The 13,204-nt window shown below is 38.7% G+C and overlaps 1 protein-coding gene across 1 annotated transcript in view; it reads right to left on the reverse strand.

Moving 5' to 3' along the window:
* The window catches only part of pcdh15b (protocadherin-related 15b), a 423,399-nt gene that overhangs the window by 246,933 nt on the left and 163,262 nt on the right, over positions 1 to 13,204 (reverse strand). Inside the window, exon 13 of the mRNA XM_051673714.1 lies at positions 10,215 to 10,349. Within this exon, the coding sequence (XP_051529674.1) occupies positions 10,215 to 10,349 (135 nt within the window). The remainder of the gene's footprint in view (positions 1 to 10,214; positions 10,350 to 13,204) is intronic.

The raw sequence follows: 13,204 nt of genomic DNA on the forward strand, positions 1-13,204 counted from the left end.
CATTCACAGTGTTGTCCCGGAGCCACTCCTTTGTTACCTTGGCTGTGTGCTCAGGGTCGTTGTCCTGTTGGAAGATAAACCTTTGCCCCAGTCTGAGGTCCAGAGCACTCTGGAGCAGGTTTTCATCAAGGATGTCTCTGTACATTGCTGCATTCATCTTTCCCTCGATCCTGACTAGTCTCCCAGTCCTTGCCACTGAAAAACATCCCCACAGCATGATGCTGCCACCACCATGCTTCACTGTATGGTATTGGCCAGGTGATGAGTGGTGCCTGGTTTCCTCCAGACATGACGCTTGCCATTCAGGCCAAAGAGTTCAATTTTTGTTTCTCATGGTCTGAGAGTCCTTCAGGTGCCTTCTGGCAAACTCCAGGTGGGCTGTCATGTGCCTTTTACTGAGGAGTGGCTTCCGTCTGGCCACTCTACCATACAGGCCTGATTGGTGGAGTGCCGCAGAGATGGTTGTTCTTCTGGAAGGTTCTCCTCTCTCCAAAGAGAAACGCTGGGGCTCTGTCAGAGTGACCATTGGGTTCTTGTTCACCTCCCTGACTAAGACCCTTCTCCCCTGATCGCTCAGTTTGGCCAGGCGGCCAGCTCTAGGAAGAGTCCTGGTGGTTCCAAATTTCTTCCATTTACGGATGATGGAGGCCACTGTGCTCATTGGGACCTTCAATGCAGCAGAAATTTTTCTGTACCCTTCCCCAGATCTGTGCCTCGATACAATCCTGTCTCGGAGGTCTACAGACAATTCCTTGGATTTCATGGCTTGGTTTGTGCTCTGACATGCACTGTTAACTGTGGGACCTTATATAGACAGGAGTGTGCCTTTCCAAATCATGTCCAATGAGCTGAATGTACCACAGGTGGACTCCAATCAAGTTGTAGAAACATCTCAAGGATGATCAGTGGAAACAGGATGCACCTGAGCTCAATTTTGAGTGTCATGGCAAAGGCTGTGAATACTTATGTACATATGATTTTTTTTCGCTTTTTATTTTTAATAAATTTGCAAAGATTTCAAACAAACTTCTTTCATGTTGTCATTATGGGGTATTGTTTGTAGAATTTTGAGGAAAATAATGAATTTAATCAATTTTGGAATAAGGCTGTAACATAACAAAATGTGGAAAAAGTGAAGCGCTGTGAATACTTTCCGGATGCACTGTATTATCAGTAGGGTCAACTACTGCAGTGGACTCCTCACTGGCCTTCCCAAAAAGTCCATTAGACAGCTCCAGCTCATACAGAGTGCTGCTGCCAGGATTCTCACCAGAACAAAAAAAATTAGCATATCATTCCAGCACTTAGGTCTTTACACTGGCTTCCAGTCACATTTAGAATTTATTTTAAGGTACTATTACTCATTTATAAATCACTCAACAGCCTAGGACCTAACTAATATAAACCTAACAGTCAAGTCAGTTAGACATACAGAGGCTTCACTCAAAACAAGGTGAGACATCGTTTAGCTATTATGCCACCCGCAGCTGGAACAAGCTTCCAGAAGAGGTCAGATGTGCTCCAACAGTAGCCACATTTAAATCCAGAATGAAAACGCATCTGTTTAGCTGTGTATTTTCTGACTGTGTGTTGTGCTGCACTTATTGATTGCACTGAATCATTTTGCTTTTGTCTTTCATTAATTCTAATAATTCTGTTTTATTATTTTTATTATTATTATTATTTAAATGTTTTTTTATCTTGTATTTTCTTTATCATTTTTTATGTAAAGCACTTTGAATTGCCATTGTGTATGAAATGTGCTATATAAATAAACTTGCCTTGCCTACAGTTTATAACACAATTTCAAAGACAGTGAAACATGGTGCTTTTGTGTGAATTGTGTAGCAGGACCCTGAGAGAATAAGCTGATGGGGTCACAGTGGTTTTCAACATCCATACGGTCTGATTTAGTACTATGAATTTTAAGCAGTGTTGCTGAATTACTAACAATAAGTAGTGTCACTACTAACATAACAACATCGTTCACATTCTGTCCTGTGGCGGAACAACCCATCCATCCATCTCGTCATTGTCTCTCCGCCTCTGAGGGCCGTCCTTCAGCCAGGCTCTCGACAGGAGTTGGGATGCTGGGGGTTTGGAGCATGTGTAGCGGCCAATGGAGCATGCGCCCCTCGCACCATGGACCATGGAGAGGAGTGCGTGCAGTCACTGGACCCCGCCCATATCCTGGATCCTCCTCTGGACACTCCCCTCCTACACGACACCCCCTTTCATCGCAAGGATGCCAGATTCCCCTTTATTTTGGAGACTTTCCTCCTTGGACACTCTTTTCCCCATTTTTGAACATTTTATGTTTATTATTATTATTTTCATACTGAGTGTTTATTTACACTAAGTGTAAATAGCCCATCTTGTTGGCAAAGGCTATTTACACTAACTCCACCCACCACTGCTGAGACAAAGCCACAACAAATGTCTTAGGGGTCAACTGCTGGTCAAATGAAGCAAGGTTCTTTCATAATTTATACAAATATAAGAGATAATTTGTATGTATTTTTTATTTATTTAGTACTGCTCTTCAGAATCTACATTACAGATATTTACATAAAGTATAGTATGCATATAGTAGTGTGTTGTCTTCTTGAGCATCAATGAATGTTTGCACCTTGTGTAACAGTTGTGTACAAGTCCCTCAATTGTCCTAACTGTCAAAAGCTTGATTATATATATATATATATATATACAGGTGCATCTCAATAAATTAGAATGTCGTGGAAAAGTTCATTTATTTCAGTAATTCAACTCAAATTGTGAAACTTGTGTATTAAATAAATTCAATGCACACAGACTGAAGTAGTTTAAGTCTTTGGTTCTTTTAATTGTGATGATTTTGGCTCACATTTAACAAAAACCCACCAATTCACTATCTCAAAAAATTAGAATATGGTGACATGCCAATCAGCTAATCAACTCAAAACACCTGCAAAGGTTTCCTGAGCCTTCAAAATGGTCTCTCAGTTTGGTTCACTAGGCTACACAATCATGGGGAAGACTGCTGATCTGACAGTTGTCCAGAAGACAATCATTGACACCCTTCACAAGGGAGTAAGCCACAAACATTCATTGCCAAAGAAGCTGGCTGTTCACAGAGTGCTGTATCCAAGCATGTTAACAGAAAGTTGAGTGGAAGGAAAAAGTGTGGAAGAAAAAGATGCACAACCAACCGAGAGAACCACAGCCTTATGAGGATTGTCAAGCAAAATCAATTCAAGAATTTGGGTGAACTTCACAAGGAATGGACTGAGGCTGGGGTCAAGGCATCAAGAGCCACCACACACAGACGTGTCAAGGAATTTGGGTACAGTTGTCGTATTCCTCTTGTTAAGCCACTCCTGAACCACAGACAACATCAGAGGTGTCTTACCTGGGCTAAGGAGAAGAAGAACTGGACTGTTGCCCAGTGGTCCAAAGTCCTCTTTTCAGATGAGAGCAAGTTTTGTATTTCATTTGGAAACCAAGGTCCTAGAGTCTGGAGGAAGGGTGGAGAAGCTCATAGCTCAAGTTGCTTGAAGTCCAGTGTTAAGTTTCCACAGTCTGTGATGATTTGGGGTGCAGTGTCATCTGCTGGTGTTGGTCCATTGTGTTTTTTGAAAACCAAAGTCACTGCACCCGTTTACCAAGAAAGTTTGGAGCACTTCATGCTTCCTTCTGCTGACCAGCTTTTTAAAGATGCTGATTTCATTTTCCAGCAGGATTTGGCACCTGCCCACACTGCCAAAAGCACCAAAAGTTGGTTAAATGACCATGGTGTTGGTGTGCTTGACTGGTCAGCAAACTCACCAGACCTGAACCCCATAGAGAATCTATGGGGTATTGTCAAGAGGAAAATGAGAAACAAGAGACCAAAAAATGCAGATGAGCTGAAGGCCACTGTCAAAGAAACCTGGGCTTCCATACCACCTCAGCAGTGCCACAAACTGATCACCTCCATGCCACGCCGAATTGAGGCAGTAATTAAAGCAAAAGGAGCCCCTACCAAGTATTGAGTACACATACAGTAAATGAACATACTTTCCAGAAGGCCAACAATTCACTAAAAATGTTTTTTTTATTGGTCTTATGATGTATTCTAATTTTTTGAGAGAGTGAATTGGTGGGTTTTTGTTAAATGTGAGCCAAAATCATCACAATTAAAAGAACCAAAGACTTAAACTACTTCAGTCTGTGTGCATTGAATTTATTTAATACACGAGTTTCACAATTTGAGTTGAATTACTGAAATAAATGAACTTTTCCACGACATTCTAATTTATTGAGATGCACCTGTATATATATATATATATATATATATATATATATATATATATATATATATATATTATTTTTATTGTCTCCCAGATCCCAGATCCAGCTTATTGTGCTACTCCAATCCCAATCAATAATTACTAGAAGAAAAAAAGCAGTACACAATATGGGACTTTTCATTATAAAGAAGCTCGAAATACACATGGGACTCTTATTTTGAAATGTCTGTGCTCACAGTTGTGAGCTCACTGACAGCTGATTCACTGAGAAAGTGAATCTGATTCAAACTGCTAACCTGAGCTCCTGAGTTCAAACTCTCTGTTCTTTTCGGGTGATTCATGAAAAAGATCCGGTTCAAAAGAGTCATTTGTTAATGGCTCTCTTGCACTGGGTTTGTTGTTGCATGAGGTGCGGCGAGCTCATCAGAAACAGAACGGGTGAAAAGTGTCATGAGACAAACCAGTGCGTGCTCTAAAGATGTATTCAATAACTCACAAGATGATATCTGACGAAACTGCATATGAACGCACAATCCGACTGTAGCCAGTGGCGACTAGATTTTAAATTATTGTCGCAATCAATTATTTTTGGTCACATTTGCGACCATTTTAGTCGCAGTCTGGAGCCCTGTGAAGGCGGGCATATTTTGAATTTTTTGCAATGGAGCAGAGACGCTGAACTGGTTAATGGGATAGACGTATAGTGGGTTAAGAGAACAGTGAACAGAGTGACTATTTGCACTTCAATAGCTTGGTACGAGTTTATGACAAACTGCGCCCTCACGTGCCACCTAAGTGGCTCAGGGTGTAACGACGGCATGAATATGCTTTGTCATTTTGACGATCCTGCCTTTTCCCCCCACTTTTTTTTTTTACACTCTATAAAATTACTTAACAATAATAAATAAATGTGTTTCCTTGATTTGGTAACAGTGAAGTTTGGGGGTTGATCCGGATAAAATAAACCATGGTTTTATTATAGTAATATTGTAGTAACCAAGGTTTTTGGTGGAAACCAAAGCTTTGATGCAATTAACCATGGTTTTACCACAACAATATGGTGGTAATACCGTAACCATGGTTCATTTTGTGGTTACTATGATTTTACTATTAAATACCATGGTGATACTATGATTAGTGCAGTAAAACCATGATATATATTTTTTAAAGGAATGTTAGGATTAGATTTAGGGGCTGGGTTGGTGTAAGGCAGGGCTACTCAGGTCATATATACTATAATTTTATATACTGTAAAAATGTTAAAATGTCATCCCAGATGTATATAACTTTCTTCTTTTGAACACAAATTATGATTTTTGTTTAGAAAAAATATCTCAGCTCTGTAGATGAGAGACAGATCAATATTTAACTCCTTGGCTTTTTTACTATAAATCTCCATTTTCACTAGATGTGAAAGTGAAACTAAACAGGCGCCACATGTGACTGTCAGTGTCAGAGAGCGCGAGCGAGACAAGCAGACCCAAAAGCAGAGGAACAGTTCAAAGGATTTATTCACAATAAATAATAATAAGTGACTGTGCTGACAACGGCCGAGGATCCTGGCACCACTGCAGTAGTGGGAAGGGATATCCGAGAAGCAAAGGGGCAATCCGTGGAGAGTGTGCTCATGGATGAGTGTGTGCATTGTGGAAGTCAGGAATAGATTTGTGGAATCCTCCATTGAAGCTTAGTGAGGTGCAGAACAACGCCCAGCAGAGTAGGGCAATCTTTCTCCCGACACAAGGACAGAGACGAGGTATCCTCCATTGAAGATCAGCTGACAAGCAGCAAACTGGAAGGCAACAACACTCCCGATACACGGGCAGAGATGGGCAACCAAACAGATACATGAGACAGAACCAACTAGGCAGAGAGAGTAAGGTAAGTAACTTCACATCAAACAACAATCTAGCAAATATACTGAGATCACGAAGGGCTTAAAAAGGGAGTGAATTAGAGGAGAACCAGGTGCTGCTAGCATGCTAATTAGTGGCACGATCAGCGTTCTTCTGGGAACAATCAATGTTCCCATGGAAACACTGATCATGCATGCTGGCAGCACCTGCGAGACATGAGGGAGAGAAAATAACAAAACATACAAAACAAACCGACAAACTCACTGGGGCTGTGACAGATGTGAAAGTGAAAGTGGAGATTTCTAGTAAAAAAGGACTTAAATATTGATCTGTTTCTCACCCACACCTATCATATTGCTTTTGATTATATGGATTTAACCACTGGAGTAGTATGGATTTATTTATGCTGCCTTTATGTGCTTTTCTTAAGTTCTGGCAACCATTCACTAGCATTGTATGGACCTACAGAGCTGAGATATTCTTCTAAAAATCTTAATTTGTTTTCTGCAGAAGAAAGAAAGTCATACACATCTGGGATGGCATGAGGGTGAAGAAATGAGAAAATGTTTGCTTTTGGGTGAACTATCCCTTTTAAGTAATTATTTTAAACATGAGGTGTATCAGTTCGATTCTGTTGTCACTGTGATTGTCCACTAACAAACACCATGAGTGTTCAACATCACATACACCAGAGATGCGTTCAAAAACAAGAGCGATATATCCAATATTAGCACCAAAAGTCCTTCAGTGACAAGTTATAAAGATTTGTTCACCCTCCTTAGCGTTTTGTGCCGAAGAAACGTAGATCACTTAAAAGCATTTGCATGAAGGCATCTCAACTCCTTCACTGCAGGAAAAACTGTTATTTTTTTCCAGTAAATACTGTTGTCATGACAAGTACATATCTCTGATGAGCTTTTCAAGAGACTGGACAGACTCGCATCGAGTTGAGTAACTTTGCGAGCGCGCATGTTTGATTGACAGACCGCGCGTGAGCACACATGTACTATGTATGAACACGCACAGACTGGACACCACTCTCATAACATCAGCCATGCTCCGATATTATTATTATTGTTAAAATAATAATAATAATAATAATTATTATTATTGTTATTATTGCAACATCCTCTTGCAGTTGAATTCCCTCTCTAACGTGATTCAGCAATGTAGAGAACTTGTGTAAATTCTGATGAAAATGAACATCTCACAATTCATACAGATTTGAAAGGCTGCTGATAAATACACTGTATTTCTGATGATGATATCATCACACGGGCCACAAAAGATCACTCCAGGGTTCGTGTTGAGTAGTGCTGGTGTAGGGTTTCTGTGGGACTCTAAATAAACAATAAAAATTCTGCAGTTATGCCCCTATACTGTATGTTAGAATTTAAACAAGTGTGTAATAGTACTATCTGCCACTATTTGCACTAGAGTGCAAATAGCATCTATTGCTATTAGCACTAAGTGCAAATAGCCTCTGCCAAAAAAAACCACAAAAAAAACAAGCGTCAATATTGTCCTTGTCCACCACCAGACAGCAATTCAGAGTAAACTCCACATCGCCTTTGAAGGAATGCAATGTGAAGGTTGTACGAAATAACATTTATCTTTAACAACACTATCAAAGTGGATAACAGGCACAAAACCACCGCTCCAACATGGGCCGCCATCTTGATTGTTTTGTGTTGTATGGATCACATGACTTTGTCACATGACAACAAATACTTCATTGTTTTCGAATCTCTCTGTTTTTCCAATCAACACTACAATGTGAATCCGCCACTTTCAAATTCTTCCAGTAAGGAGAGTGTTTTCGAAAAGCTCTGTTTTCGCTGGACAATGCATAATTTCTGTGTGGACTGAAGTCTAAAATGTAGAGATAAAGATGCGTTTTCAAATTTATCCGGATTAATGTGGACGCCATCTCAGTGTGACAGTTACTCATTTTTCCAGTTACAAGGTACTTTTTTAAACACAAAGTGGTGTAACATAACAAAACGCTACATTAGATTCATGTAATAGATTTATGTGATTTATAATAGATTTATGTGCTCAAGTGCATCGGGGGAACCCCAAAGTCTGATATAGAGGGAAACCCTACTATTGCAGCACAATGTATCTGTCACATTACACAATGCACGCTGCTTTGTGTCTTCAGCAGCTTTCGCGCATTAAACGACTTTCTGGTGTGTGCATGTTACGTCCCATATTTGTTTTGTACATTATTACTGTTCTGCTTTGCTTTTTATCTGTCTGTGTGTGTGTGTGTGTGAGTGTGTTTTGTTTGTGCTTGGTGTGTCTATGCCAGGTGCAGCTGATTTGCTAATCATTTGCTCCACCTGTATGATAGTGATTGGCTGTTCTTGAGTGTGCACCTAATAAAATCTCTGAGCTGCCTTTCAGATGTGAGCTGTTGCGAATTCGGGCCAGTTACACTCCTCCACGATCCCCACCACCCACCAGACCAAAACCTAGAGTTTGAAAACTGTGACAGTTCTTTGCATTAGTGCTTTACAGCAATAGTGTTTGATTCTGTTTCATACAGTTAGGTTTGTTGGGGTGGCCTGCCCTGTTTATTTGATATTGTTTGTTCTGTCTTGGTTAGTGAAGTTAGGTAAGGATTATTGAATTTTGTTTTATTTTTTTATTCAGGATAGTTGTTCTTTCTTTTTCTTTCTAGATTGGTTTGTTTATTATTTTGGGCCAGGGGTCACCCTGAAGCTGCTCATTTCTACATCTTTAAAAAATCTACTTCCAATAAAAACAAATATTGGATCTATGCTCTTGTCTTCTTGGGTTTTTTGGCCTGACAGTTGTGCGGGGAGCACACCTCCCTTTACTTTTGTTGCGTCCTACCCCTAGGGGACTTAACAGTGTAAATGAGCTTTTACAATTTGATATTTGTGTGGAAGTTATTACTCCACCCCCTGCGTAAGACAGATCTATGTTGTTGAACCAACATGGTTCAACAATGGATGTGCAACAGAAATGCCTAGCTCAATAATTTCTCCAACGATGCATAATTCTATGGTGGTTAAGCATCGAGTTACGTCACTGTATGGGAAACGCACCCATGACCAGCTGGAAAAAAAAAATGCTCAAAACCAACAAACTTTTACTAGTTTATATGATTAAGTTTAATGTTGTCAACTGAGATTTTATTTATTTTTTTATTTGTTGTGCCAGATACCTACTGCTCTGATTGCAGAATAACATTATAGACAATAACATAACAGAATAACAATAACATAAAATAGCATTTTAAATAGATTCAATGTTGTTCAATGTAGAATGTCGTTTAATGTAACATCAATGAACAGTAGTCAAAGCAGCTACTTTTTTTGGGGGGGGGAGCCTGGGTAGCTCAGCGTGTATTGATGCTGACTGCCACCCCTGGAGTCGTGAGTTCGAATCCAGGGTGTGCCGAATGACTCCAGCCAGGTCTCCTAAGCAATCAAATTGGCCTGGTTGCTAGGAAGGGTAGAGTCACATGGGGTAACCTCCTCGTGGTCGTGATTAGTGGTTCTCGCTCTCAATGGGGCGCGTGGTAAGTTGTGCATGGATCGTGGAGAGTAGCATGAGCCTCCACATGCTGAGTCTCCACGGTGTCATGCACGACGAGCCACATGATAAGATGCGTGGATTGACGGTCTCAGAAGCGGAGGCAACTGAGACTTGTCCTCTGCCACCCGGATTGAGGTAACCACGCCACCACGAGGACCTACAAAGTAGTGGGAATTGGGCATTCCAAATTGGGAGAAAAGGGGATAAAAAATAAATAAATTGGCTACTTTTTTAGTTACTTTTAGTTTCGTAAAAGCAATTCCCCAACACTTCTATTCAGAAAGAAACAACCCATCACACACAGAGGAGAATCGACCACATGGCTCACACTTTACTCTGATCAAAATTACTTTACCAATACAGTGCAGTATACAGCTTCAAAAATAACCCTTGAGCGATAAAGCAAGCAGTGTGTGGAGAAGCAAGTTTAGACAAAGTCCTTGAAGTGAAGACTGCAAGCCTCAGTGACAGAGATGGAGCTTATCAGGCTTGCCAAAGTAAGGTGGCACAAAGCCCTTACCGTGAAAGCATAACTCTGCTGCTCTTCACGGTCCACAGGCTTCAATAGTGTCAGGTAGCGTGCTATCCCACTGGGCGTCACTGCGAAGATGCTGTTGTAGTTGTCCAAAGAGATGCACACCATGGGATCCTTTGTCTGCAGTGGAAATAAATCACTGTAAGCTCTCAGTGTCACAAGGCAAAGACATCAGAAGATAGAGCATGCAGAATATATGGCTATGCAAATTGATAAGGATGGGAAAAATAACACTCAGGGGAACTCACTAAACACACTGCAGAAACATAATTTTCTTCATCAGCATTATTATTATTTTTTCTAGTAAAAATACTGTAACTAACATCCCTACAACAAGATACAGTTTCTTGAGAAGCAAATCTGAATAAGAATTCTTTTCAGAGAATATATCTTGAATTAAGTTTATTTGTCTTACCCCACTAACAAATTGATATTTCCCTGTCTCAAAAAGAAATCTACTAAAATTTAGAGAGGTTTATGCTAAATAAATAAATAAATAAAAATAATAAAAACCATTATGCAAGACACTTGATTCAGGATATTTTCTCTGAAACCAAATCTTATTATCTTACACAATTTAAACACAACACAACTGGCCAACAAGATTTGTGGAACTGTGCTGTGCAAATTGTGTTACGCACAAAAAAACATTGAGTGTTTGTGCCTTTTAGCGAATCAAGTGCTCAAACAATGCAGATAGCATGTGCAAATAAACAATGCCATCAGTGGGCGCAATTCATTCCTAATGAATTCACACCTCAAAGTCAAAGAAAACCTGTTTTAAGAGTGCTGTCAAGAAACACACAATATAAGGAGGAAAACAAATGAAAAGGGGGTAAATCTAAAAAAATGAAAGGCACTACAGTAGCCAGAAGTTTGGTTTCAAAACATTTCAAGTAAATTAATAAGGAGCATAAATATCTTATGCATTTATACAAGATAGCTAGCACAACAGCATTCTAAGACTCAACTACCATTTGAAAATGCACTTTCATGATTACAGTGACATTTATTTGTAAAAATACAAAAATAAAGTGTTTAATGTGGCATTGAAAGGTTAAAGTTAGTTAATTATCATGTATGATTACATTATTTAATGACTGTCTCTTTACATAAATCATAAATCATGAGCTGTCTCTTTGCTACATCCTGAATGTCCTCTGAGCTTCTCAAATCATTTATATATCAGACTGAGAGTGTGTGAGAACATAGATGGACTCACATAATGGACCGCCTGACGGTGCTTGTTTGTTTCAGCTATATAAATGCTCTTATTCCATAAAACCAGAATCTATATGAGCAGTTTGCACTTCACAGTGATTAAAATTCATGTCTGACCCGAGAATGGCTGCAGTAATATAACCAATGGAGGCTTAATTTTGTTTATGGCCAACTCTTTTACATTGGTCATTATGCCCCTCTGCAGTGCTGTACATTTTAATGCCACATTATTTTATCTAATATGCTGACACAGCTAAAACCTTATTGAAAAGCAGAAATGATGGCTCTCAATCTCATTTTTTTTTTCATAGCTAGCATGATTAAACTCAAATTTAATTAAAACATATAAATAATTTTCTTTCCAAATGTATTGCATTCAGTTTGAATGCAGTTCCTCTTTTAGAGAAACAAAAATAATATGTATGAAAGAAGAAAAGTTTAATGATGTCACAGCAGGTGGTCTTCTCATAAACTTTAGTATCATGGACATTATGTTTCAGTCATAGGTGATATTTCATATTTAATGAGTTTCAAATATATTAAAAAATTCCCAAAAACGAGACTTTGACTTTGAGCATGTTAAAAGTCATACAGGGATTTGATATATACGGTGCATCCGGAAAGTATTCACAGCGCTTCACTTTTTCCACATTTTGTTATGTTACAGCCTTATTCCAAAATAGATTAAATTCATTATTTTCCTCAAAATTCTAAAAACAATACCCCATAATGACAATGTGAAAGAAGTTTGTTTGAAATCTTTGCAAATTTATTAAAAATATATTTTATATATATATATATATATATATATATATATATATATATATATATATATATATATATATATATTATTATTATTATTTTTATTTTTTTTTATGCGGTTTTAAAGGTCTTTCTCTGTAACTTACTGAAAATTGATGGAAATAGTCACTCATTTTAAATGGGAAAAACACCAACCGTGTTAGTTGTTCTGTGAATTATAAGACTGCAAAACATTACTATAGTTATCACTATGTCAATCATTGTGAGTTCAGGAATAATAAGGAACAAAGATAGTTCAATGAAATGGCTTGAAAAGCACTGTTTTCTGACCAGTGTTAATGTATTTCCTATTAAAAAAGGAAGATTGGAAGGGAAAAATCAAAGTGCTCATCTCTTTGTATTGGGGGAGGGACGTTCTCATTTTAGAGAGCATTAGATCTGACACAAATCTGAGTAATGCGAGATGAGTAATCAATATAAGACTGTAAATTATAAATGTGTGCATCTGCTAAAAATAAACCTTCATCAACTTTTGGGAGTATACGCTTGCATATACATGGCTTCAAGGCTAATAGGCATGGGGGTTACATGGGGTCATAAATTCATGTGTTTCATTAATTGTATACATTAACAGGTTAACTTTGGTAGTCCTAGTACAGTAAATACACAAACATTTTGATGAAGCATGAACACTGATTTGATGGAGTCATGTTAATGTGGCTGTTCCAGCTGATAAAATGAATGGATTCTGTTCTGTTTGTTCAACAAACACTCTTAACTATTCTGTTTCAGCAACAATTTCCCATTATGCTCCTGTTCGCAGGGCCGTAATCATGCAGAGCATCAGGCAAATTGAAAGGTAAGAGACGAAGAAGCTAAAGAGATAGCAAAACTGAGAAAGAGAGAGGAGGAGGAGTGATTATCTAATCTCATATATATCACTACTTTCACTAATACATACAGGGACATCACTTGGGTTCAGCTTTAGATGG

The sequence above is a fragment of the Myxocyprinus asiaticus genome, chromosome 36 (genome assembly GCF_019703515.2).
Source record: "Myxocyprinus asiaticus isolate MX2 ecotype Aquarium Trade chromosome 36, UBuf_Myxa_2, whole genome shotgun sequence".
NCBI lineage: Eukaryota > Metazoa > Chordata > Actinopteri > Cypriniformes > Catostomidae > Myxocyprinus > Myxocyprinus asiaticus.